Source organism: Trichomonas vaginalis, chromosome III (genome assembly GCF_026262505.1).
Source record: "Trichomonas vaginalis G3 chromosome III, whole genome shotgun sequence".
NCBI classification, from domain to species: Eukaryota; Parabasalia; order Trichomonadida; family Trichomonadidae; genus Trichomonas; species Trichomonas vaginalis.
The window spans coordinates 17,562,355-17,582,500 of record NC_067205.1 but is presented as its reverse complement, the minus strand read 5'-3'; the positions used below and the strand labels follow the sequence as shown (position 1 = coordinate 17,582,500).

At 34.5% G+C, this 20,146-nt stretch overlaps 12 protein-coding genes and 5 pseudogenes across 17 annotated transcripts, besides 1 other annotated feature; 8 read left to right on the top strand and 9 right to left on the bottom strand.

Annotated features, from left to right (window-relative positions):
• Window positions 1-182: 182 nt before the first annotated feature.
• TVAGG3_0719810 (uncharacterized protein) lies at window positions 183-1,043 on the bottom strand (the record flags this gene model as incomplete). The annotated part of the gene is made up of 1 exon (XM_001318397.1): window positions 183-1,043. One exon carries the CDS (start codon window positions 1,041-1,043, stop codon window positions 183-185), a length of 861 nt encoding a protein of 286 aa, XP_001318432.1.
• Window positions 1,044-2,737: 1,694 nt separating this feature from the next.
• Window positions 2,738-3,655, bottom strand: TVAGG3_0719800 (ribonuclease H-like family; the record flags this gene model as incomplete). Its single annotated transcript, XM_001318396.1, has 1 exon — window positions 2,738-3,655. One exon carries the CDS (start codon window positions 3,653-3,655, stop codon window positions 2,738-2,740), a length of 918 nt encoding a protein of 305 aa, XP_001318431.1.
• Window positions 3,656-3,745: 90 nt separating this feature from the next.
• On the bottom strand, window positions 3,746-3,988 carry TVAGG3_0719790 (ribonuclease H-like family; the record flags this gene model as incomplete). Its single annotated transcript, XM_001318395.1, has 1 exon — window positions 3,746-3,988. One exon carries the CDS (start codon window positions 3,986-3,988, stop codon window positions 3,746-3,748), a length of 243 nt encoding a protein of 80 aa, XP_001318430.1.
• Window positions 3,989-4,120: 132 nt separating this feature from the next.
• On the bottom strand, window positions 4,121-4,576 carry TVAGG3_0719780 (ribonuclease H-like family; the record flags this gene model as incomplete). Its single annotated transcript, XM_001318394.1, has 1 exon — window positions 4,121-4,576. The coding sequence occupies one exon, from the start codon at window positions 4,574-4,576 to the stop codon at window positions 4,121-4,123; it is 456 nt and encodes a 151-aa protein (XP_001318429.1).
• Window positions 4,532-20,146: part of a mobile genetic element that runs on past the window's edge.
• On the bottom strand, window positions 5,209-5,736 carry TVAGG3_0719770 (protein of unknown function, DUF4107 family; the record flags this gene model as incomplete). Its single annotated transcript, XM_001318392.2, has 1 exon — window positions 5,209-5,736. The coding sequence occupies one exon, from the start codon at window positions 5,734-5,736 to the stop codon at window positions 5,209-5,211; it is 528 nt and encodes a 175-aa protein (XP_001318427.2).
• Window positions 5,962-6,843, bottom strand: TVAGG3_0719760 (uncharacterized protein; the record flags this gene model as incomplete). The annotated part of the gene is made up of 1 exon (XM_001318391.1): window positions 5,962-6,843. One exon carries the CDS (start codon window positions 6,841-6,843, stop codon window positions 5,962-5,964), a length of 882 nt encoding a protein of 293 aa, XP_001318426.1.
• Window positions 6,893-7,281, top strand: TVAGG3_0719750 (uncharacterized protein; the record flags this gene model as incomplete). Its single annotated transcript, XM_051244070.1, has 1 exon — window positions 6,893-7,281. A coding segment is annotated over one exon (389 nt), but the record flags the coding sequence as incomplete, so codon positions are not given.
• On the bottom strand, window positions 7,758-8,145 carry TVAGG3_0719740 (uncharacterized protein; the record flags this gene model as incomplete). Its single annotated transcript, XM_051244069.1, has 1 exon — window positions 7,758-8,145. A coding segment is annotated over one exon (388 nt), but the record flags the coding sequence as incomplete, so codon positions are not given.
• Window positions 8,171-8,785, top strand: TVAGG3_0719730 (uncharacterized protein; the record flags this gene model as incomplete). The annotated part of the gene is made up of 1 exon (XM_051244068.1): window positions 8,171-8,785. One exon carries the CDS (start codon window positions 8,171-8,173, stop codon window positions 8,783-8,785), a length of 615 nt encoding a protein of 204 aa, XP_051090655.1.
• On the bottom strand, window positions 9,047-9,810 carry TVAGG3_0719720 (annotated as a pseudogene). The gene has a single exon. A coding segment is annotated over exon 1 (764 nt).
• Window positions 9,828-11,037, top strand: TVAGG3_0719710 (annotated as a pseudogene). The gene has a single exon. A coding segment is annotated over exon 1 (1,210 nt).
• On the top strand, window positions 11,114-12,678 carry TVAGG3_0719700 (annotated as a pseudogene). Its single transcript has one exon. A coding segment is annotated over exon 1 (1,565 nt).
• On the top strand, window positions 13,415-13,965 carry TVAGG3_0719690 (annotated as a pseudogene). Its single transcript has one exon. A coding segment is annotated over exon 1 (551 nt).
• Window positions 14,808-15,635, top strand: TVAGG3_0719680 (KilA, N-terminal/APSES-type HTH, DNA-binding family; the record flags this gene model as incomplete). Its single annotated transcript, XM_051244067.1, has 1 exon — window positions 14,808-15,635. The coding sequence occupies one exon, from the start codon at window positions 14,808-14,810 to the stop codon at window positions 15,633-15,635; it is 828 nt and encodes a 275-aa protein (XP_051090654.1).
• Window positions 16,007-16,480, bottom strand: TVAGG3_0719670 (uncharacterized protein; the record flags this gene model as incomplete). The annotated part of the gene is made up of 1 exon (XM_051244066.1): window positions 16,007-16,480. One exon carries the CDS (start codon window positions 16,478-16,480, stop codon window positions 16,007-16,009), a length of 474 nt encoding a protein of 157 aa, XP_051090653.1.
• On the top strand, window positions 16,570-17,176 carry TVAGG3_0719660 (organellar and viral DNA polymerase type B; the record flags this gene model as incomplete). Its single annotated transcript, XM_051244065.1, has 1 exon — window positions 16,570-17,176. A coding segment is annotated over one exon (607 nt), but the record flags the coding sequence as incomplete, so codon positions are not given.
• TVAGG3_0719650 lies at window positions 17,307-18,841 on the top strand (annotated as a pseudogene). Its single transcript has one exon. A coding segment is annotated over exon 1 (1,535 nt).

Below are 20,146 nucleotides of genomic sequence, written 5' to 3'. Positions count from 1 at the left end.
TGACAACTTCAAATCTTTTAATTCTGGTTTTATAATTAAATATAAAGTCTTTTCAATAACATTTGAAGTCCATTTTTTATGATCTGTTCCATAAATTTTAAGTGTGTGAGAAGTTGCTGTTCCAAGATTTAATTCAAAACTATATGACTCCTTAGTTGTTACACTATTTGGATAAAATTCATCTAAAGGAGTTTTTTACCATCAAACTCGTAATAAACTTTAACAAATTCAGAATTATCATATTGATAATCAAATTCATAAACATCGAATTGAACTGTTATTTTATCATTTTTATTGTATCTTTCATTGATTTCCTTTGTCAGTTTGATATAAGGTGGAGTACTTGTATCAGCATCAGCTCCTGCAACAACACTTAATGACAAAGTTTCTTGTGGATTTATTGTTTTCTTTTGCCATGAAAATGAGAAAACACTGTCATAATCTCCTTCATAATTTGTTACATAATCCATGTTCTTGAAATAAGGGAACTTATCTGTAGTATATCTCTTTTCATCAGTCATATAAGAATCATCTTTTCCACCGTAGAAAAATGTATCAACGTTTGTGACGTCCTTGGAATCTTTTAATAACAAAGTAAGCTTCTTTCCAGAACTTTGATCAATCATTGTAAATCCTCTATTGCCTTGAAGAGGTGTAATTTTTGCGAAGTCATCTTTATCAATAAAAATATCAGCGAAAACACCAACATCAATGGTTTTAGGTGAGTTACCATTATTAGTAATTTCAAAAAGAACTTTTAAATGGCTTGTAACGGAATCAACGCTTAATTTTGTAATGAAATTTAAATCATCGTAGTTAGCAACGCCATTATTAGTACCTGTTACATATTGCAGATTTCCTGCCTTACCATTTGCATATTCTCTAAATACAACGTACCATCCCCTGTTATCATATGTAGTTGATACCGAATTTGGAAGTTTAATGTCAAAGTTAGCATTATTACTATTATTTGTCTGTGAAAATGATGTAGTTATCTTGTTGGATGCGGACAATCCTTTAGTCAAAAGGATTTGGATAAACATCAAAAGTTTTTATAATAAAAATACCGAGCCCGATAAATTGAATTATTTACACACAATTCAAAATCGATAGAAAAAATAACTTTATAGAGATTGTATGAAGCTAATACATACCAAATTTTCAAAACTTATCATTTATAAAATTGATAGAAAGGTTGGCCATCAATTGATAATTGGACTTAATTTCAATTCAATGTGATTGAAACAAATTATTGATTTTGATACGAAAAATGGGCAAAACAGTTTCTGTATTCTAAAACAATGTTTTCTGTTTTTGCTATTTTTCACTTACGATGATTAAACAATACTCTAGCTAGATAACGCAAAAATTCTGCAATGAAGAAGAAATTTTAGGTCGGTAATCGTTTGTTAAAAACCGCCAATACAATAAAACAATATAGACATTTTGTTCAAAAATTTGAAATGTTCAACACTCATTATATACTATTTCAACAACGAACATTTTTTCGTTCAATTTTTCAATCAAATTTTTGACAAAATTTCTGTTAGATTTTATAATATGGATTATTCTAGGGTTGTTAAAAATATCAAAAAATAGCGTTTTGAAGACACCATGGTGTCTTATAATTTTCCCTTCCTTATTGGCGTGTAGAAATAAATGCGCCAATAGATTGAAGAAGAAGAATTGTTTTTCTCTTAATGAACTTTAATCCTTTTGATATAAGAATATTAAAAACATTAATATAATTTCGATTTCGGAAATTAAATTTCCAAATTTTTTGTCGATTTCGGAAATAACAGGATCCCGCACCCAACACGCAACAACAAAACACAAAACACACTTTTTGGTTCTTTCATCGTTTTAATCGTAATTTATGTAATACATGATTTGGATAAATTTTACAATAATAGAACCTATATTATATTCTTTTCAAAGATTCTTGCAAATCATCAAAAATAATTGTATTTTAAAAAACGATCAAATTATCCTTTCATTATTTTAAACTTAAATTAGTTTTTATGATTGACTAAAGCAATCATATTTATTCATCATTAAATAAACAAAAAAATAATATTTGAGAGTTATTTCAAAAAAAACACATTGAATTTATTAATTTGTCTCAATTTCAGTATTATAAATTTTTATAATTTCAATATTTTGAAATACACTTTTTAATATTTCAATATTTATGATATTTCAATGTATTAAGTGGTCTCAAATTGAGCTTCTCAAATATAAGTTGGCCTATTCAAATAATAAAATTAAATAATATTTAAAATAATAAATAAAAGTGATTGAGGTCATAGCAAAACGGCTGTTTGGAGGCAGTTAGGAGCTAGCGGTTGAAGCGATAACATTCACAGCCAACATCTACGGTCAAGCGGCAGCATTCAAGGGCAACATCTACGATCAAGCAGCAGCAAGGAGCTACGGCAGCAACGAACTACGGCAGCAAGGGGCTACGGCAGGTCAAGCGGCATCATTCAAGGCCAACATCTACAATCAAGCTGCAGCAAGGAACTACGGCAGGTCAAGCGGCATCATTCAAAGCCAACATCTACAACCAAGCAGCATCAAGGGGCTACAGTAGGTCAAGCTGCAGCATGGAGCTACAGCATCAAGGAGCTACGGCAGGTCAAGCAGCATCAAGGAGCTACGGCAGGTCAATGGCATCAAGGAGCTACGGGTGGTCAAGCAGCATCAAGGAGCTACGGCAGCAAGAGGCTACGGCAAGTTAAAGATCAGTCAGATCTGGAAATATCTTTTTCAAGATTTCATTTGTCATGAAAAGCTTCAATAGGATTCTACACTTTATTAGATCTTCACGTGCGTTTTGATTAAACCTATTACGCAGGTTCCGCACAATTGAAATCATTCTTTCCACATCAGCTTCGGTTGCAGCAATAGACATGAATTTTAAGGCAATCTCTTTCAATGCCTTGAAATTTGCATCACATGCTACCCAAAACCTTTGATCCAAGCAGGTGAGGTCGGTGTTGTTCCTGATTTCACTCTCATTCATATGTATAAAGTTGGAAAGAGCTTTCTTGTACTCATTAGCTATGCTCTTGGCCGAACTTCTCTTGTAGAACCTCGCTTCTGCTTCTGCACGTCTCGAAAGCATCTCGATCATAAAATCGTTGAAGCTGTACTCTTCCACTTCTTGCATTGACAGAGACGCCCATTCACCAAGGTTCCTGCCTAGTCTCCTCCTTGGTTCATTCTCTTCAACTTCTTCATCCTGAGCAATGTCTTCTGCATCTACTTGGCCATCACCTTCAATTGCTTCGTTCTCAATCTCGGGCTCTTCTATATCTAGATTTCTGTCCAATTGATCCTCTGCCACTTCATCCAAATGATCAGGGGTGTAGCTCCTTGGAGGGATTTCAAGTTCAGCATTGATAGGTATTGGTTCTTGGAAGAAGAGTGAAACGGCTGGCTTGTACTCAGTATGCATGTTCAATTCTGCGCGGATGACTGACCGGCTCCATGGAGTTAGACCAAAGGCAAATTTCATCAAAGCGTAGTTGCCCTGTTTGTCAAAAACTTCATTCATGTTGGCGATTAATGCATCTGCAATGCGCTTTGACGAACTTGATAATTCAGGACGATTTGCAATTCCGGTCAACTGCTCAATCGTCGATTGAAACATTGGATAGATGTAGCAGAAGCAGCCAACGTCACTCTCTGCATAATTCAAGAGTTTCTTGATTGGTAAAAGAATCTCTTCGAAATTTAACAATCATTGTGGAAGTCCATCCTTGAAATCAATTCCCATATCCCTTAAGATCTGAACAGATTCCGGTGGATCATCCATATTGAACAATTCATAAATTTTAGGGTGTTTTTCTTTTATCCACTTCAGAAGATCCCAGAAAAACATCCAGCGATGATCCGGAACATGAATAACCCTCATATTCAATGCCCTTCTCGTGTCCGGCTTCGATAACTCCTTGCTTATCGCTTTGCAATAATTAATTTGCATTGCGAAGGCTGCACAATTGTCTGCCGTATGCTTCACCACTAAGTTGAGGAGATGCGCAACACATCGGATATAAACGGTTTGAAGACCCGGATATAGTGCTCCGCATCTCCTCCAGTGGCACAGCCCTTTAACTTAGGCGGGGCATCCATCGGCAACAATTACAGAAAGGAAATCCTTTGGGAAGGTAAAACATTCAAAGAAATTATTGTAATCCCTGGCATTCCAACCATTAGCGATCATAGTATCAATGAAGATATGGTTCTTCATTTTTGCTGGATTGCTAGCCATCACAAAAAAGCCATGCCGGATTCCGTGTGATGCCGCATCAATTGTTATCGAATAGTAGCCCATCTTGTCAAGCTCAACGTGTATTTTTGGAGCTACCAAGTCGGCTAATGTAATGATTCCATCCCTTATCTCGTCTCTTCTATATGGGATCTTGAGTTGAAAATTGATTACTCCCTTGAAGGTGGAGTAGACATGTCGGGCGAAATCTTCTAGTACACCTGAAGCGGCCATATTGATTGACATGTTGGTATCCACAGTTAGTATACAAGTCTCGTGTACTGAGGCACTGCGCGCCTCCATACACCACTTAGCTGTTTTGACACTTTACAAAACCGTTAACGTATATTTTACAACACAAACACAAACACCAACTTAACCTTAAATATTTATAAAGCCGCCAACCACTTCACCTCACTAATGTTTTCACAAACGACTTCACTACTGTAAAAAATAAACGTTCTCACTTACAAAAGTATTGCAACTCTTCCCATTGCTGTGCTTCACACAATAGTTCATATTCTTCAGTATCGCTGCTGTCGCTCCAATCGTCAGAGTCAAAGTCACTGTCAAAATAAATGTTAGTAAGTTTTGACAAAGCTAATGAAACACGCTTACCGTTTGTATCTATTGCTTGTATAAACTTTCCATTCTTCATTCCTTCATAAACGCTCAAACTAACTTTACCCTTTCTCCCTCGTATCTGATAGAATGTATTTTCACGAGGAACGAAGAACAAGTTCTTGAACTCATGACCGTTGTAGTTTGTTATCTCAATAGTTTTCGTCATTTATATAAAAATAAAAATAAAAAATAAACTTAAAAATAAATGATATCACCACCCTCACACGTATGAAAACATAGCACAAAAATAAATTTAGGTGAAGTGGTGAGATCTCACCTCTTTTTTCACCTCTTTTTTCACCCTGTTGAATTCATTGCTTTATAACTCTCTTCCTTGGTTTCTTTTTAGTTGCTTTCTTCACGTCTGTCTCCAACTTGACTGTCTTTCTTCTTCGGCCGTAATGATACCAGTTACTTCCACCAGTCAATGGGTCAAATGGTCTTTCGTAAGGGTTTCCATACATTCCATAGGGACCATACGGAAGAACTACTGGTGGAGAAGAAACATTTTCTTTAGTTCCATCGACTCTATTTAAATGCATTGTTTCACCTTTCATCTGGTCATTAAAGTCTTTTGCGTGTTTTGCAAACTCATCGTCCTTTCCTAAAGCATTTTCTGACTCAGTCGCAACCAAATTGGATGCTTTATTTATGAGCCCTATTTTATTTAATCTTAACTTCTTTGCAACCCAGCCTCCAATCTTTCCTTTATTTGCATCTAATGTCTTTGAAACCCTTCCTCCACTCATTTTATTTACTGCGTCATAAGCTCCAAGTGCTTTTGCTCCAAATGCTAATGCTTTTGTTCCCATTGCCCCTAAAGCTGCCCAAGCTACCATTTACCCCATATTAAAATCATCTCTCTTCAATATTATCTCATAAAAGTTCTCGTTACTGGAGAAAGTCAATGAAACATAAACATTCTCACGTGCTTCGCTCTCACCGCTTTGCGGTCTATCTAACTTCTTTCTTATCTCATCTATTCTCAATAAAATGTCTGAACAATTGCTAACATCTTCTACAACTGTTATTTCATCATGAACGACCTTTAAGAACAAGCTCATTTAATATGCTATTAAAATCATCTCAATAATGAGTCCATCCTTTCCATCTTTAGGTAGCACAACATCTTTCATTGAAGAAGGTTCGACAAGTCTTATGTTAAACTTACTGACAAAGTTTGTTATACTATAATGCTTCGGCGGCGAATACATATAGTTTGAAAGACATAATATAGATTCTTCAGCAAATTCACTTATACTGGATTTTATAACAATGTTCTCACGAGACCAAACGCCACCAATTGACAATCTTGTAAGCAATCCTGCTGAACCTTCAACTGTAAACGTCGATGGTAACATTCCACGAAGGTCATCTATTGACATCGTTGAGTCACTGAATTTAAATATTTTCTTAAAGCAATCGTCATTATCTAACCATGCAATAGCTTTGAAGTTTTCATTTGAATATACATCTGCTTCATTAAATGTAAATCCTGACTTCTTTGCAGAGATGACTTTAAAATCTATTGAGTTTGTTTCAAAATTATATGCTATGGTAACTTCTGAAGGTAATGGGTGTCCTTCTGCAGTAAGTTGTTCTCTCACTACCGTTTGAAGCTTTGTGTTAAAAACTTTCATGTCATCTCCTGTATCTAAGTTCACATACACAGCAACAGGGAAACTATCTTGCTTCTTTGTTTCATCATTATATCTCAAAACATTAAAGTTCTTCAATAATATTGTTCTTCCTGCTGGAATACTTCGAACCTGTCTGATTTCAATAGCTTTCTCACCTCCTACATACTCTACCCAGTGTCTTGGATATTCATAAGTATACTGACTTTCTTGAATTTTGGTAGGTTTCATCATAACGTGTTCATAGTATATCTTTATACTCTTGTCAGTTAGACTCGGTGCTATGTTCTGAATATTTCTGACTTGCATTTTTAATGGATATAAAATGAAGCATTTAATACATGACGTAGATGAAGACATGAATGAAACCACAGATAAACTTAACTCTTCTCTCATTCTTCCTTTCAGCAAAGATTATGAGTTCTGTTCAAATGGTGTGTATTTCTATTGTGGAAAGATGGGTTCAGGTAAGACATTTAACCTCATTCGTCATATACTCATAACAGAGCGTTTAGGAAACGACTCTTACTATGACCAAATCATTATATCAGCAACTTCAGACTCTATGGACTCAACAGCGAAAACATTTATGAGTAAAGTTCAAGCATCTGTCGTTAAAGTTCCAGACAGTGAACTCATTGAATTTCTTCAACGTTACATTCGACGTAAGAGAAAATATTATGCTATTGTAGAGTTCATACAGTCAGGAATGCAAAAGACTTCAGAAGAGATGGAAAGAATTATTGACAAACACCACTTACGTCAGTACTCAGGAGTTTACGATATGAAACGACTGACAAACTACATTCTATCAAAACTTTCAAAATACCCCTTCAAAAAGTATCCTTCAAACACTCTGCTCGTTTGTGACGACTTCGCCGAAAAAGGTTTAGTGTCAAAGCCTGACTCACCATTAGCTAACATCATAACTAAAGTCAGACATTACCATTTAACTGTAGCAATACTTATGCAAACATGGCGTTTTCTTGCTTTAAACATAAAACGTCTCATAACTGACTTCGTTATCTTTCAAGGTTTCTCACGTTATGATATTGAACTCATTTGGAAACAGTCAGGTATAACATTACCTTTTGAAGAAATTTAGGAAGCATATAAGTCTCTCATCTCTCCTCGTTCATACCTTGAGATTCATATCATGACTAATACCATTAAAGTCAAAAATATTCCATGGGAACGACCAACATTGTTTTAAAGTTTAACCTTCAATTGACTGATGGTAAACAAATTCCATGCATCTCTGTCGCCATTTCTGTTAATATTTTTGCTGTCATTCATATCATCCACTTCCCCATCCGTTAGCTTTTGAGGATATGCGTTAGAATAGCTGTTCTTAAATGAAGGCTTTTCACCTTTGAGAGCATAAACTCTATAACTTTCTGCATACTTTATGTTTGAACCTCCTGAGCCATCATTGACATAAATTTTTATAGGCTTCCACCCTTTGTTCATGTTCCTGCTTCTTCCCTTTGCTCTTTTGTTCAGTAGTTCTACATCTTTATACACAGCTCCTGTCTCAGTGAATTCAACAATATTTTCATTCGTTAGCTTTACATTCAAACCCTTGTCGAGTATATTGTTCATTTCATACATATAAAAGGTTTTTATTCTATATGAAATGAGAAGCAAATCCATCTTAGCTGGTGCCGTTAATGTTCCAATTGAACCAACATCAAATGTTGACTCACGAACGACAAACAATATTGTCATAAAGAACTATAGTTCAGAGTGTTTGAAAGAAAAAGAACCAGAGCTGAAATCCGTGAATTTAAACACAGCTTCAAACGCTAACGCTACATCAGATGTTAAGTTAGAGTATCCACCACTGGACCAAATTCTTTCAAGAGAAGCCAACGACAACCCTTACATAAATGTTCAAACAAATCCTTCAGATAACGTAGACCATTACCTTCTTCAGTTATACCAAACAATTTTACTCAAAGACGATAAGAAGCTTTTGATAAATCTTATAAGTAAGAACCAAATAATTCTAACAAAGGAGGACCTTGAAAATGTTATATCACGAATAACAGGAAAGCAATGTGTCATTGACTATCTCGACCCTGAAATCGAATGCTGTGGTCAAACGCCAATATTCATGAAAATAGGTAACATCCGCATCATTGAAACACCAGGAACTACAGGAGTTGAGTTTAAGTATAAATATTCGAACGAGTATACAAAACTATCTACTTACTATAAGCTTTGTTTGAAATATGTTTTAGTAAATTAAAGCAGTCAGGAGGGCTCTTTGAGCCCATCTTGGCGCTTTGCGCCGTCAGTCAAAAAATTTCAAGTTAGCAATTTGTAATATCTATCCAAAACTTCTTCAACAGTATCGAACTCATCTTCATAATGCAAACCTAATCTTATTGACTTGGTGCAGTTTCACTAACACAATATTTTTCTGTTCTCTTGACTGACATAACTAACTCATTTGTTTCATCAAACAGCAACAACCAAAGTTCATGACCTAATACATAACATTCATACTTTATATTTTTAGCTCTGAGTTCTCTTGTAAGCTGTTGCATTTAATATTTTCTAAAAAGTCAACTTCAACAGTCATTCGCACTGGTGCCTTCAGTTCTACAGGCTCTCCTTGAAAGTCAACAAGTCTGAATTGCATGTCTTTCAAATTATGAGGACTAATGCGAACCCATTTACCTAAATGAGTTGCTATGACAGGAACGTTTGGAATGAACATTAAATTGACTGCATAACAGAAAGACTTATATTCTACTGAACCTTTACTATTAACTCCTGAAATACCTGTGACATTAGCTATTTTTGACTCAACGTACAAACAATTACCATAACATACATATGGAACAGATTTCATCTCAATCGTTTTGTCAACACTTTTCAAAGGAAATGTCATATGGTATGCACCCAAAAGAAGTTGTACTCTATGACTCATTCGTGTTATCTTAAACTCCTTCGCATAACTGAACTTCAATGTTCCCTCAGAAGAGAGTTCGACATCTATGTTGTCAATAGTTTCTTCATTTATGAGAGCATTTAACACTCCAGCAATTTTATCTATTCTATACCCAGCTCTGTTAGGAAATGTTATAACACTTCTTTTGTCATCTATTTCAATCTCCATGAAATCTGTTTCATCTGTTATGACAAAAGTTGCGATAGTATTGAAGTCAACAACTCTGAAAGCAAGCGCTTCATTCTGAAGACCTAAGTTTGTTTGTAGCTTTACTGTCCCGTATTCGTTTGGTCTGTACTTTGCAAATAGAACAACATTTTATTCTCATTAAAATATGACTATTGCTGCATATGCGTATGAAACAAATGAAGCAAGAAGAGCACATGAACTAGTAAACGAAAACTCAACTTTAACCATTGAAGCAATGATTTAGTCATTGACGATGGAAAGACTAAAAAAGTCATTGATTTCGATACTTTTAACACTTATGACCCATTCATTACAATAAGTAAAGTTCCTATCATAAATGATGGAACAGTGCAATATATAAATTCTACAGTAGATGCCTCATTAGTGAAAGTATTAAATGTTCTCATTGAATTGTTAAAGAGCTTTCGATTTGACGACAACATTAAATGCTTAAAGAATTTAGTCATGAATGAGAAACAAATTCTCGGCGTTGCTGGTAGCAGTAATGATGTACACCTTATGACATTAGAATATTATAACGAACATAAAGATGAACTGAAAGGAGAGAAGGGTGACACTGGACCTCAAGGACCACAAGGAATACAGGGAATACAAGGACCTCAAGGCGAAACGGTTGGATGGTGAAGATGGAAAGGATGGAAAAACTGCTAAATCATGGATATGGAACCTTATAAATACTGGTTTAACAGCTGCTTCATATGGAGTTCTTCAATACCAAATCGGAAAGATATGGACAGTACTTGGTGAAGAAGTTTTAGATGACGTTAAAAATGCTTTGAACTTCATTTCAAATGGTTCGGATACTATTAAAACTTTATCTGGTTGGATGCAAGAACCAAAGAGTCAAAGATACTGTAAGACGTATAGCAAACAATGCACGTACGGGATTGGATACTTTACGAGAAGCACAAAATACACTAAAGGAAGCAAATGATATTCTTGGCTCAGTATCAGACATGCATGAAGATTGGCTTAAAGGTATTGACAAATCTTTAAAAAATCACAGTCAGTCTATTGCTGACTACAAGAAAAGTATAGATTTTTTACATAGTGCTATGGACGTACATGATGGAAGCATAAGGAACTTACTTAATGCTAACAATAACTTACCAGGAACTATTAAAGCATTTATAAAGTCCTTTGTAAAACCGGTGCTCTAACATTTAGGTCTTTGAGAGCAAGAGCATTGAAGTCAAGAGATGCAGAAACTCCAAAACAGAAACTCCAGAAGAACCACCAAAACCAACAGCTAATGAAATATTGTTCGAATATTTTCCAAGGTACTCTGTTCTCATTGCATACATTCAAGAAATACTTAAGAAAGCAGACTTGACTTTAGGAGATGATGAAAGTTCTGTATATCTTTCGTTCCAGTTTCAAATAGCAGAACTTTTGAGACAGATATGCTTAATGTATGACAACATCTCTGATTTCACAAGATATGATGACGACCATGACCCCGAACACGGTGAAGAAGAAGTTTTACAAACATCCATTAAGACAGGAAAGGTTTTAACTCAAAGTCTCATTATTGACACTAAAGATGGCGAAGTGGACGTTCTTCAAGAGCTGAAGAAAAATACTTCTTCGGGAGGTTGGTAGGCATGAACTTGAAATAAATGAGATAGAAGAGAAATTAGCCGAAAAAGCAGATAAAGAACATAAACACAATATCTCCGATATAAATGAACTTCAAGCTACATTAAATAGTAAAGCGGACAAAAATGAACTTGACGCAATGAACAAAGTTTTGAAATCTCATAAACACAATATCTCCGATATAAATGAACTTCAAGCTACATTTAATAGTAAAGCGGACAAGAACCATGTTCATTATATAAGTTCAGATGAACAGATTATAACGGACTATCATGGATATTTAACACAGGATGAAGAAGAAGTGAAGACGAAAAATGTTAATGAAAGAAGATATAAATTCATTCGTGCTAAAGGTTATGACATACACTGTACTGTACAGTATGACACAGGTATAGCACCACAAACATTTGGTTATAACGCTGAAATTTATGCTTCATACTTCTTTGTTAACGGTGTATTAGTTGAACCAAGATTTATGTTAAGAGTTAAGGCAAAAATAACTTTTGAAGATGCTATTAAAAGTAAAGCTGACAAAAATGAACTTGACGCAACGAACAAAGTTTTGAAATCTCATAAACACAATATCTCCGATATAAATGAACTTCAAACTTCTTTAGACAGTAAAGCAGACAAAAACCATACACATAAATCCTTCACTACTGTTAGAGCAGACGACATAATATTGAACTATACCCTTGGTTCAAGTGCACCTTTAGAGAATCCAAGTACAAGCGTAAAAGATACACTAAACTCCTTAAATAGTAAATGTATGAACATTGAAGGTCATGTCAGAAACTTTGAAACACATGAACTACCAGCAATGTTAGATAAAAAAGCAGATAAAACTTATGTGGATGCAGAACTAACAAAGAAATTTTCGAAACCAGATACAATGACATTTACAACAGAAATTATAAATGGTGAACCAGCAACTCCATTTGAATTTGTTAGAGGTCTTCAACCAGATACTTTTGAATTTTTCTTGGATAATTCTTTTGAACTAACATTACATTATAAAAGTGGAACAAATGCAACATTTCATCCGGGAGATACATTCCAAATGGTATTTAATGACATAAGTTCTTTAGAATATGTTTATAGAGTTATGAGCATATATGATTTAATATATCCTATAGGAGCTGTTTATACGTCTATGAATCCAATAAATCCAAACACTTTATTTGGTGGTAGATGGTATGAAATAGTTGACAGTTTTCCATTCTACACTAATACGCAGTCAATGAAGATGGGAGGTTCAAAGAAAATAGGTATTGAAAACCTTCCTTCACATATGCATAGGTTCAGTGGAAGAACATCTGTGGAAGGAAACCATTCACATTCAATAACAAAAAGAGGTTATATAAATCTTGCAGCGGGTTCGAATAGACAGGAATGAACAGATATGATATCTCAGATGACCCCAAAGATGTTAGCACAGGTATTTTCTGTGGAACTGCAGGAAATCATACACATGTTGTAGCTGGTATTACAGACCCAGCAGGTAATGGAAAAGATTATATGCCTCCTTATATAACAATGCACGCTTGGATACGAGTTGGTTAAAATCTTTAACTTTACATAAATGAGCTTGAAAGAAGTATTCGAACAACATCCATGGAGGTCATTTAAGAAGTTCAATGAAGCTGCAAAAGAGTTGGGATTTACTAACAGAGCTGAAGTGAAAAGTTCTTTGACAAAAATGTTGTACATCAAACAAAAATAAACCCTTACGACTACTTTTTACCAATTTACTCCAACACTCCTGACGCATACCAATTTGACACTCTCATTCAAAGCAGAAAAGGAGGACATAAACCATTCCTCATCTTCATAATGTTAACACTCGAAAGCATATGCATATCCAATGAAAAATAAAGGAACTCGTGAAGTGTTAAGAGTTTTACAAAAGTTTGTAGCAGAAACATAGCCCAAGTACTTTAACATCAGACCAAGACAGTGCATACCTCAGCAATGAAATCACAGATTTCTCATTAAGCATAACATAACTCACTACACTACTGAAGACCATAACCATAACATACTCGGCATCATAAACCGCTTCATAAAACGCTCAGAGATTTAAATCAAGAGCGAGACTTTACCGAAGAAACAATGAAACATTTTCTCGAAGTATATAATTCCTCAACACATTCTACAACAGGACATACACCAAATTCAATGACACAACAACAAGAAGAAAAGTATATACAAAAGAAACGAAGTCAAACACAAAATATCAGAAATTCAACACAATTTACCCTCATTCCTGGTACAAAAGTTCGTGTAGTTCTTGACGACAAACCATTGACAAAGAAACGTTTAAGGTTAAGTCGAAATTATTATATCGTAGACTCTACGCAAGGTAATGGATATCTTATAAAAGCTGCTGACGACTCCATAGCGTTTTACCCTCGTCATAAATTAGTCGAAAGTAGTAATGGCAAACTTGCTGAAACCATTGACGAAGCAAAGCGAGGAGTGGTTATTGAAATACTTGGCTATAACATAAACGATGACACTTATAAAGTAAGATATGAAGGAGGCTTGAAGATGTTATACCATCTAAGAACTTGAGAGAATCTAAACCAACACATCTGGGACCATTAGAGCGGGAGTATTGGAAAGATAAAAACATGCCAGAAAGAATAAGAAAATTCTTCTAAACTTTTTCATTAGATGTAAATCAGACAAAAATATATTTTAGGTGAAGATTCCTCATTCGCTAAGGATTCCAAAAATGAAAAAATCATTGATTTCGGCTGAGAAAAAACAGCAAAACCCTTCTTCCACGGGAACAAAGAAATAAAGAAGAAATAAAGTAAATTTTTTATTTATTCCCGTGGAAGATAGAGCACTTTTATGACACTTTTTATTCACGACAAACAAGACAAACAAAGAAAATAAGAAAATACGGCGCTGTCGCAGTTTGAACCACAGACCCTGACCCCTCCATAACACCACCTTAGACCACTGTGCTACGTAGCCTGTCGACATAAGATTTTATAAATTGCATATTTGACGTAAATTTATTTCCATCTGGCTTCCCACTGCATAAGATATTCATACGTGTTTGTAAGACATTCATTAAACTTCTTTTCTATTGCATCTAATCTTGCGTTATTTTTTCAATAACTTGTCTGTATTCTTCATCATCTCCAGCAGTGTTTGGGTCTTCACGTTTAAAATATTCATTGTTAACAATTTTTTATCTACAAATTTTATTAGTGTTTGATTCACTTCGTTATGATAAACGGTCATATTCTTTCAATACGTAAGTGAAGACAAAATGCGTCGTACCTTCAATCTTAAAGCTTAAAGAACTTTCAACACAGTTTTGAGGGTCTGTCAGTGCGTCAATGAGATAGTATTCGAAGTCATTCAATAATTTTTTAAAGTCATTCATACAGGATAAAATTTAATGTTGTGAAGAAATAGTGTTTATCTCAGAAAAAATAAAGTTAATTTTTATTTTTTCTAATTTTTTATTTTGTATGTAAAGACAGATATGTCAACAACAGAGAACACAACAACTGCTATCGTTCATGAAGCCATAAATGAAGAATACGAGTACATACAGTATAACAAACAGTTACGTCTCATTCGTTCGGTCAAAGACGATATGTACCAAATGCAAAGTATTTTGAATGCTCTTCGTTCTACAAAGCAAGCATATCATTGGTTTGAAAACCAACAGACAAAAGAACTTTTAGAAGAATTTCCTCATATGATTGCTTCCCTCGGAAAACCGAGGGAAGAGATTCCATTCGAAAATCGCAAGAATTTGGCTCCTTGTTTGAAAGGTTATTATGTTCATAGACTTTTAGTAAATGCTGTAGCAATGTGGGCTTCACCTCGTTATGCTTGTTATATTTTCATGATGTTAGATGAATTATATAAAGCAGAACGTGAAGATATGGAAAAGAAACTTCAAGCAAAAGATGAAGTCATTGAATCCAAAGACAAAAGCATACAGAAAAGAATACCACGTTCAGTACCAAAAGGAAAGGAAAAGAGTTATAAGTATATGATTTACGCTGAAGAGATGGAAAATGAAGAAGATAAAGATATGGTTATGTTGCATTTAGTCAGAAGAAACAACAAAAGCTTTTACGACCTTGCTAAGATTTACAAATCTGACAGAAACTGGTTCTATCGTGAAAACTTACCGATTTCAATGACACCGAATGAGCAAATAAAGGAAATTGTCAAAAATACTCTTCCTCAAACACACTATGACATCAAAGGTTGCACAATACTTACATTCAAAGAAGACTTACCATTACTGAAGGAAAAGATAACAGAATATTTCGACAACTTCAAAGAGGAAGAATGAAAACTTACCGATTTCAATGAAAAACATTAACTTTTTGACGAAGTGAAGATTTGCACTTTGTCAAAATTTAATGAAAACTTACCGATTTCAATGAAAAACATTAACTTTTTGACGAAGTGAAGATTTGCACTTTGTCAAAATTTAATGAAAACTTACCGATTTCAATGAAAAACATTAACTTTTTGACGAAGTGAAGATTTGCACTTTGTCAAAATTTAATGAAAAACATTAACGTAAACATTAACGATAAAATTTATTTCCTGGACTGTTGTCAAAATGTCATGTTGTCATCATTTTTAAAAGAAGTTAATTAACCTGGTAGCACATGGTGACGTGGTGACACTTTCAGTTATTCAAAAATATATTTTTGCTTAAATAACTTCAGGGTCTATTTCTTCAACCATTTCACTTCCTTCGTCAATGTCAATAGAAGTTTCTTCAACCTTTGGTAAGAACTTTTGTATGACATCTTTGTTCGTTATTGTCTTCAGAGATGAAGGATAATATTTCACATTTGTTTCACCCTTCTTATATTCTTTCTGTTCGGAAAGATTCATAGCAATACTGAAGAAGTCAATGTTAGAGTTCTTTATGACAGTATAATGAGTATCTTTGACATTCACGAAGAAACCCTTTTGTTTCAAAACTACTGCTAACTCTTGTGAAGTATAACGTTTGCGGTCAATGACGATAGCTAATGGTCTGACATACTGACCGAACTTAGATTCTTTCACAAACTTCTTGTTAAAGATAACATTAACATTTGAAGCATTATTGAACTCATTCTTGATGGCAGTAGCGAGAGCATTGTATGAAAAGAACTTGCAATCTTGCATGTGTTTCATTAAAATAAAAAGTTCGAAATATTTTAAAACTAGCCTTAAAAAATCTAAGCTAATTTTTTTCAAAAAATATTTTTTATTTCCTATTAAAGATGTATCGGAAGTTGTCTAAGTTAGAACACTCGGAAATAAAACAACTTCTTACAGAAGCTAACATAGAAGTAGCAACACATTACGCAACAAACAAAAAAGCACTCGCTGACATCCTCAATGACTACAATGGTGAAATAACTTATGATAGAATTCATGAGTTCATAAAGCCACAACGCGGCGAGGACGAAGTCCATGCAAGAACTTTTCCTTTAAATGACGTTGCTATTGACTTATATCATAGACGTTCAGTACCTCATGAAGTAAGGCGTGAGATGTTTGACATAACAAATGCGAACGTTGGTGAAACACGAAAGAGAGATGACACACTGAAACAACAGAGAAGAGAGATGTTTAAAAATGCTATAGAACAAGTTCGCAAAGCTAACGATGTCATTCGTTCCATTGACGACAAACCAAAAGAAGGTGAGAGATGGTTAAAGAAAGATGAAGAGAATAGGAAGAGAATGTTGACAGGCAATAGACTCATTGACTTTAACATCGAAGCTTTAGATGAACCAAACAGAGACTACTTACACAAACATTTCGGTAAGGTTTTCATGAGACTCTTAGAGAAGATTAAAATAAACTCCCAACAAAGAGGATGGTATGTTATAAACTTGGTGGAAAGTATGAATGTTCTACGTTAAACCTCAATAATATTGGAACATTACTACATCAGCTCTTGAAGGAGAACTTTATATCAGAGATAGAAGCAAATGCTGCAGGTATTGTTGAAATGCACTATGACTTCTTCTTGACAAACATAAAGAATCTTACTGAAATAAAGATGTATGATTTAACAGAATATGAAGGCTTAACGATGTCAGATGTAAAGAAAGGCAAACCAAAAAAGAGACCATATAGAGATGAAAGCACACTGACAAATGACCAGAAAGCCATTTTGGAAGCTCTTAAGCAAACACGAAACCCAGCACTTATAGAAAGCTTTTGGAAAGATAATGGTGAAAAGAAGTTTTATAAGAAGAGAAGCGGTCAGTTCTGGAAGTATCTTTGCACATTACCTATAAATCTTGAACGCTACCAAATCTTCAATGAACTGAACAAAAGAACTGCAGCACTTATGACAGAAGACAATTGTTTCGTTTATGCTTGCATTCAGGCTGGAGTAAATGAAGAAACTATTGACCACATGAGAGAAGTCATTCGTGTTAGAGACTTTCCTCAAAGTAAAGTACAAGAAATTTCTGACGCAACAGGTATAGCATTTAATGTTACCATTGGTTATTTCAATGACTCAAGACATAATGAAATAAAGAGATATATACCAAAAGAATGTGAAACTGTTCGAACTATTGACTTACTTCTTGTTGAAGACCACTACATGCTAAACGAAAGATTACCAATGACAACATATTTCATTCGCAACTATATAGAAATCTTGAAGGAGTGTGGTGGAATGAACATTGAAAAACAGATGAAAATATATACAATGAGAGATGGTAAATACATTGTTCGCATGGATAGAACTACACCGCTATGGGATGTTATGAAAACATTGTGGGAGTGCAAATATTTCGAACCTATTTCTTATGGAGAACTTTTCACATATACGACTGACTTATATAAACAGAACCTTGCACCATTTAAAGATTTGACATATGCTCCAAAGTATTGTGTACAACTGAAGAAGAAAGCCGAGTCAAAAGAAGTAAATAAAAATAAGTGCAAGTTCATTCCTGAGCACGTTTTCTTTGCTGACTTTGAGTGTAGTACGGATGGCTTTCATAAAGCTTTTAACATCTGTTATGACAGTGAAGATGGTTCAGTGAGTGAAAGCATATGGGGTCAAAACTGTGCAACAGAATTTTTGGAGCGACTTCCTGACAAGAGTTTAATATATTTCCATAACCTCAGCTATGATATAAACTTCATCTTAAGACACATGACAGAAGTGAAAGGAACTCCCATCATTAAAGGTTCACGAACAATGCAAATAACTGGTTTATATAAAGGACGGGCAATTATTATAAAAGACTCTTACAGTGTTATAAATAAGAAGCTTAAACTATTTCCTGCTATGTTTAACTTACAAACAGGACCGAAAGAAGTATTTCCATATAACTACTACAGCAGTGTTTTGTTAGCAAATGACAACAGAACTGGTGTCATTTCTGAAGCGTGTAAGTTTGTAAAAGATATTGAAACGTTCATGAAAACATAGATTCCATCAAAGGTTGCAGAATAGATGAGAACCACTTCGACTTAGAAAAATATAGCACGTTTTACTGCAAACAAGATGTAAGAATTTTAAGAGAAGGTTTTGTAAAGTTCCGCAATGACTTATTGAAAGAGTTTGATTTAAACGTTTATGACTACGTTAGTATTTGTTCAATTGCTAACAAATTATTTGAGAACAGAGTATACTTCCCGAATGGAAATCTTTATGACCTCTCAAATAAACCAAGAGAATTTATTTCGAGATGCATTCAAGGTGGAAGATGTATGCTGTCAGATAACATTAAACAAAAGAGCGAAAAGAAACTCATTGCTGACTTCGATGCTGTTTCATTATATCCTCAGCTATCGCGAGACTTTATACTTTAGAAGGAATTCCCAAAGTATTGAAGGATGAGATGTTAAGCACAGAGTATCTCATGAGACATTTATTCAACGACGACCAAAAGGAACCCATTGGTGAAAAGTTTATGTCTGGCTTCTTTGTTCTCATTAAGATAACAGAGATTGGAATACATAGACACTTTCCTTTAATAGTTTGTGACCCTGAACTAAATCCAGAACTTAACGTTCCCAGAAGTTCAAACACTTGCTGTTTAATGTATGTTGACCATATAACATTACAAGACCTCATAAAATATCAAGGTGTCAAATGTGAAGTGTTGCAAGGATACTATTACGATGGAAACAGAGATATTAGAATAAGAGATGAAGTAAAGAAGTTGTTTGAGTTAAGGTTAAAGTATAAGAAAGAAGGAAATCCTTTGCAAGAAAATATAAAGCTCATTCTGAACAGTATTTATGGCAAAACTATTCTATCTCCTATTGAGTCAAAAATAACCATAGTAAATGACAAAGATGCTATAAGATATGCTATAAGAAATTACAACCATATAGTGAAGTTCGAAGGTTTGGATGGTTCAGATAAAACTATTTTCAAGCTAACGAAAAGCATTTGCAGACACTTTAACTTTTGCCCACTTGGTGTTAACATTCTATCTATGTCGAAGAGAATAATGTGTGAAGTATTCTGTACTGCTGAAGATATGGGACTTCAAATCTTCTACCAGGACTGTGATAGCATGCATATTTTCAATGAAGACATACCAAAGCTTGCAGCAGAGTTTAAGAAGAGATACGGTAGAGAACTTATTGGTAAAACATTAGGTCAGTTCCATTCTGACTTCGCAGAAATAACACCTGGAAAACAAAGTTTAGCATACAAGTCAATATTTTGTGGAAAGAAGACTTACATAGACTTACTCACGAACGATTTAAATGAAGTTGCATTCCATGCACGTTGTAAAGGTGTAAAACAAGACGTTCTTGCTTTAACAGCTAATGAAATGTTTCCTGAAGCTATACAATGCTATTACAATG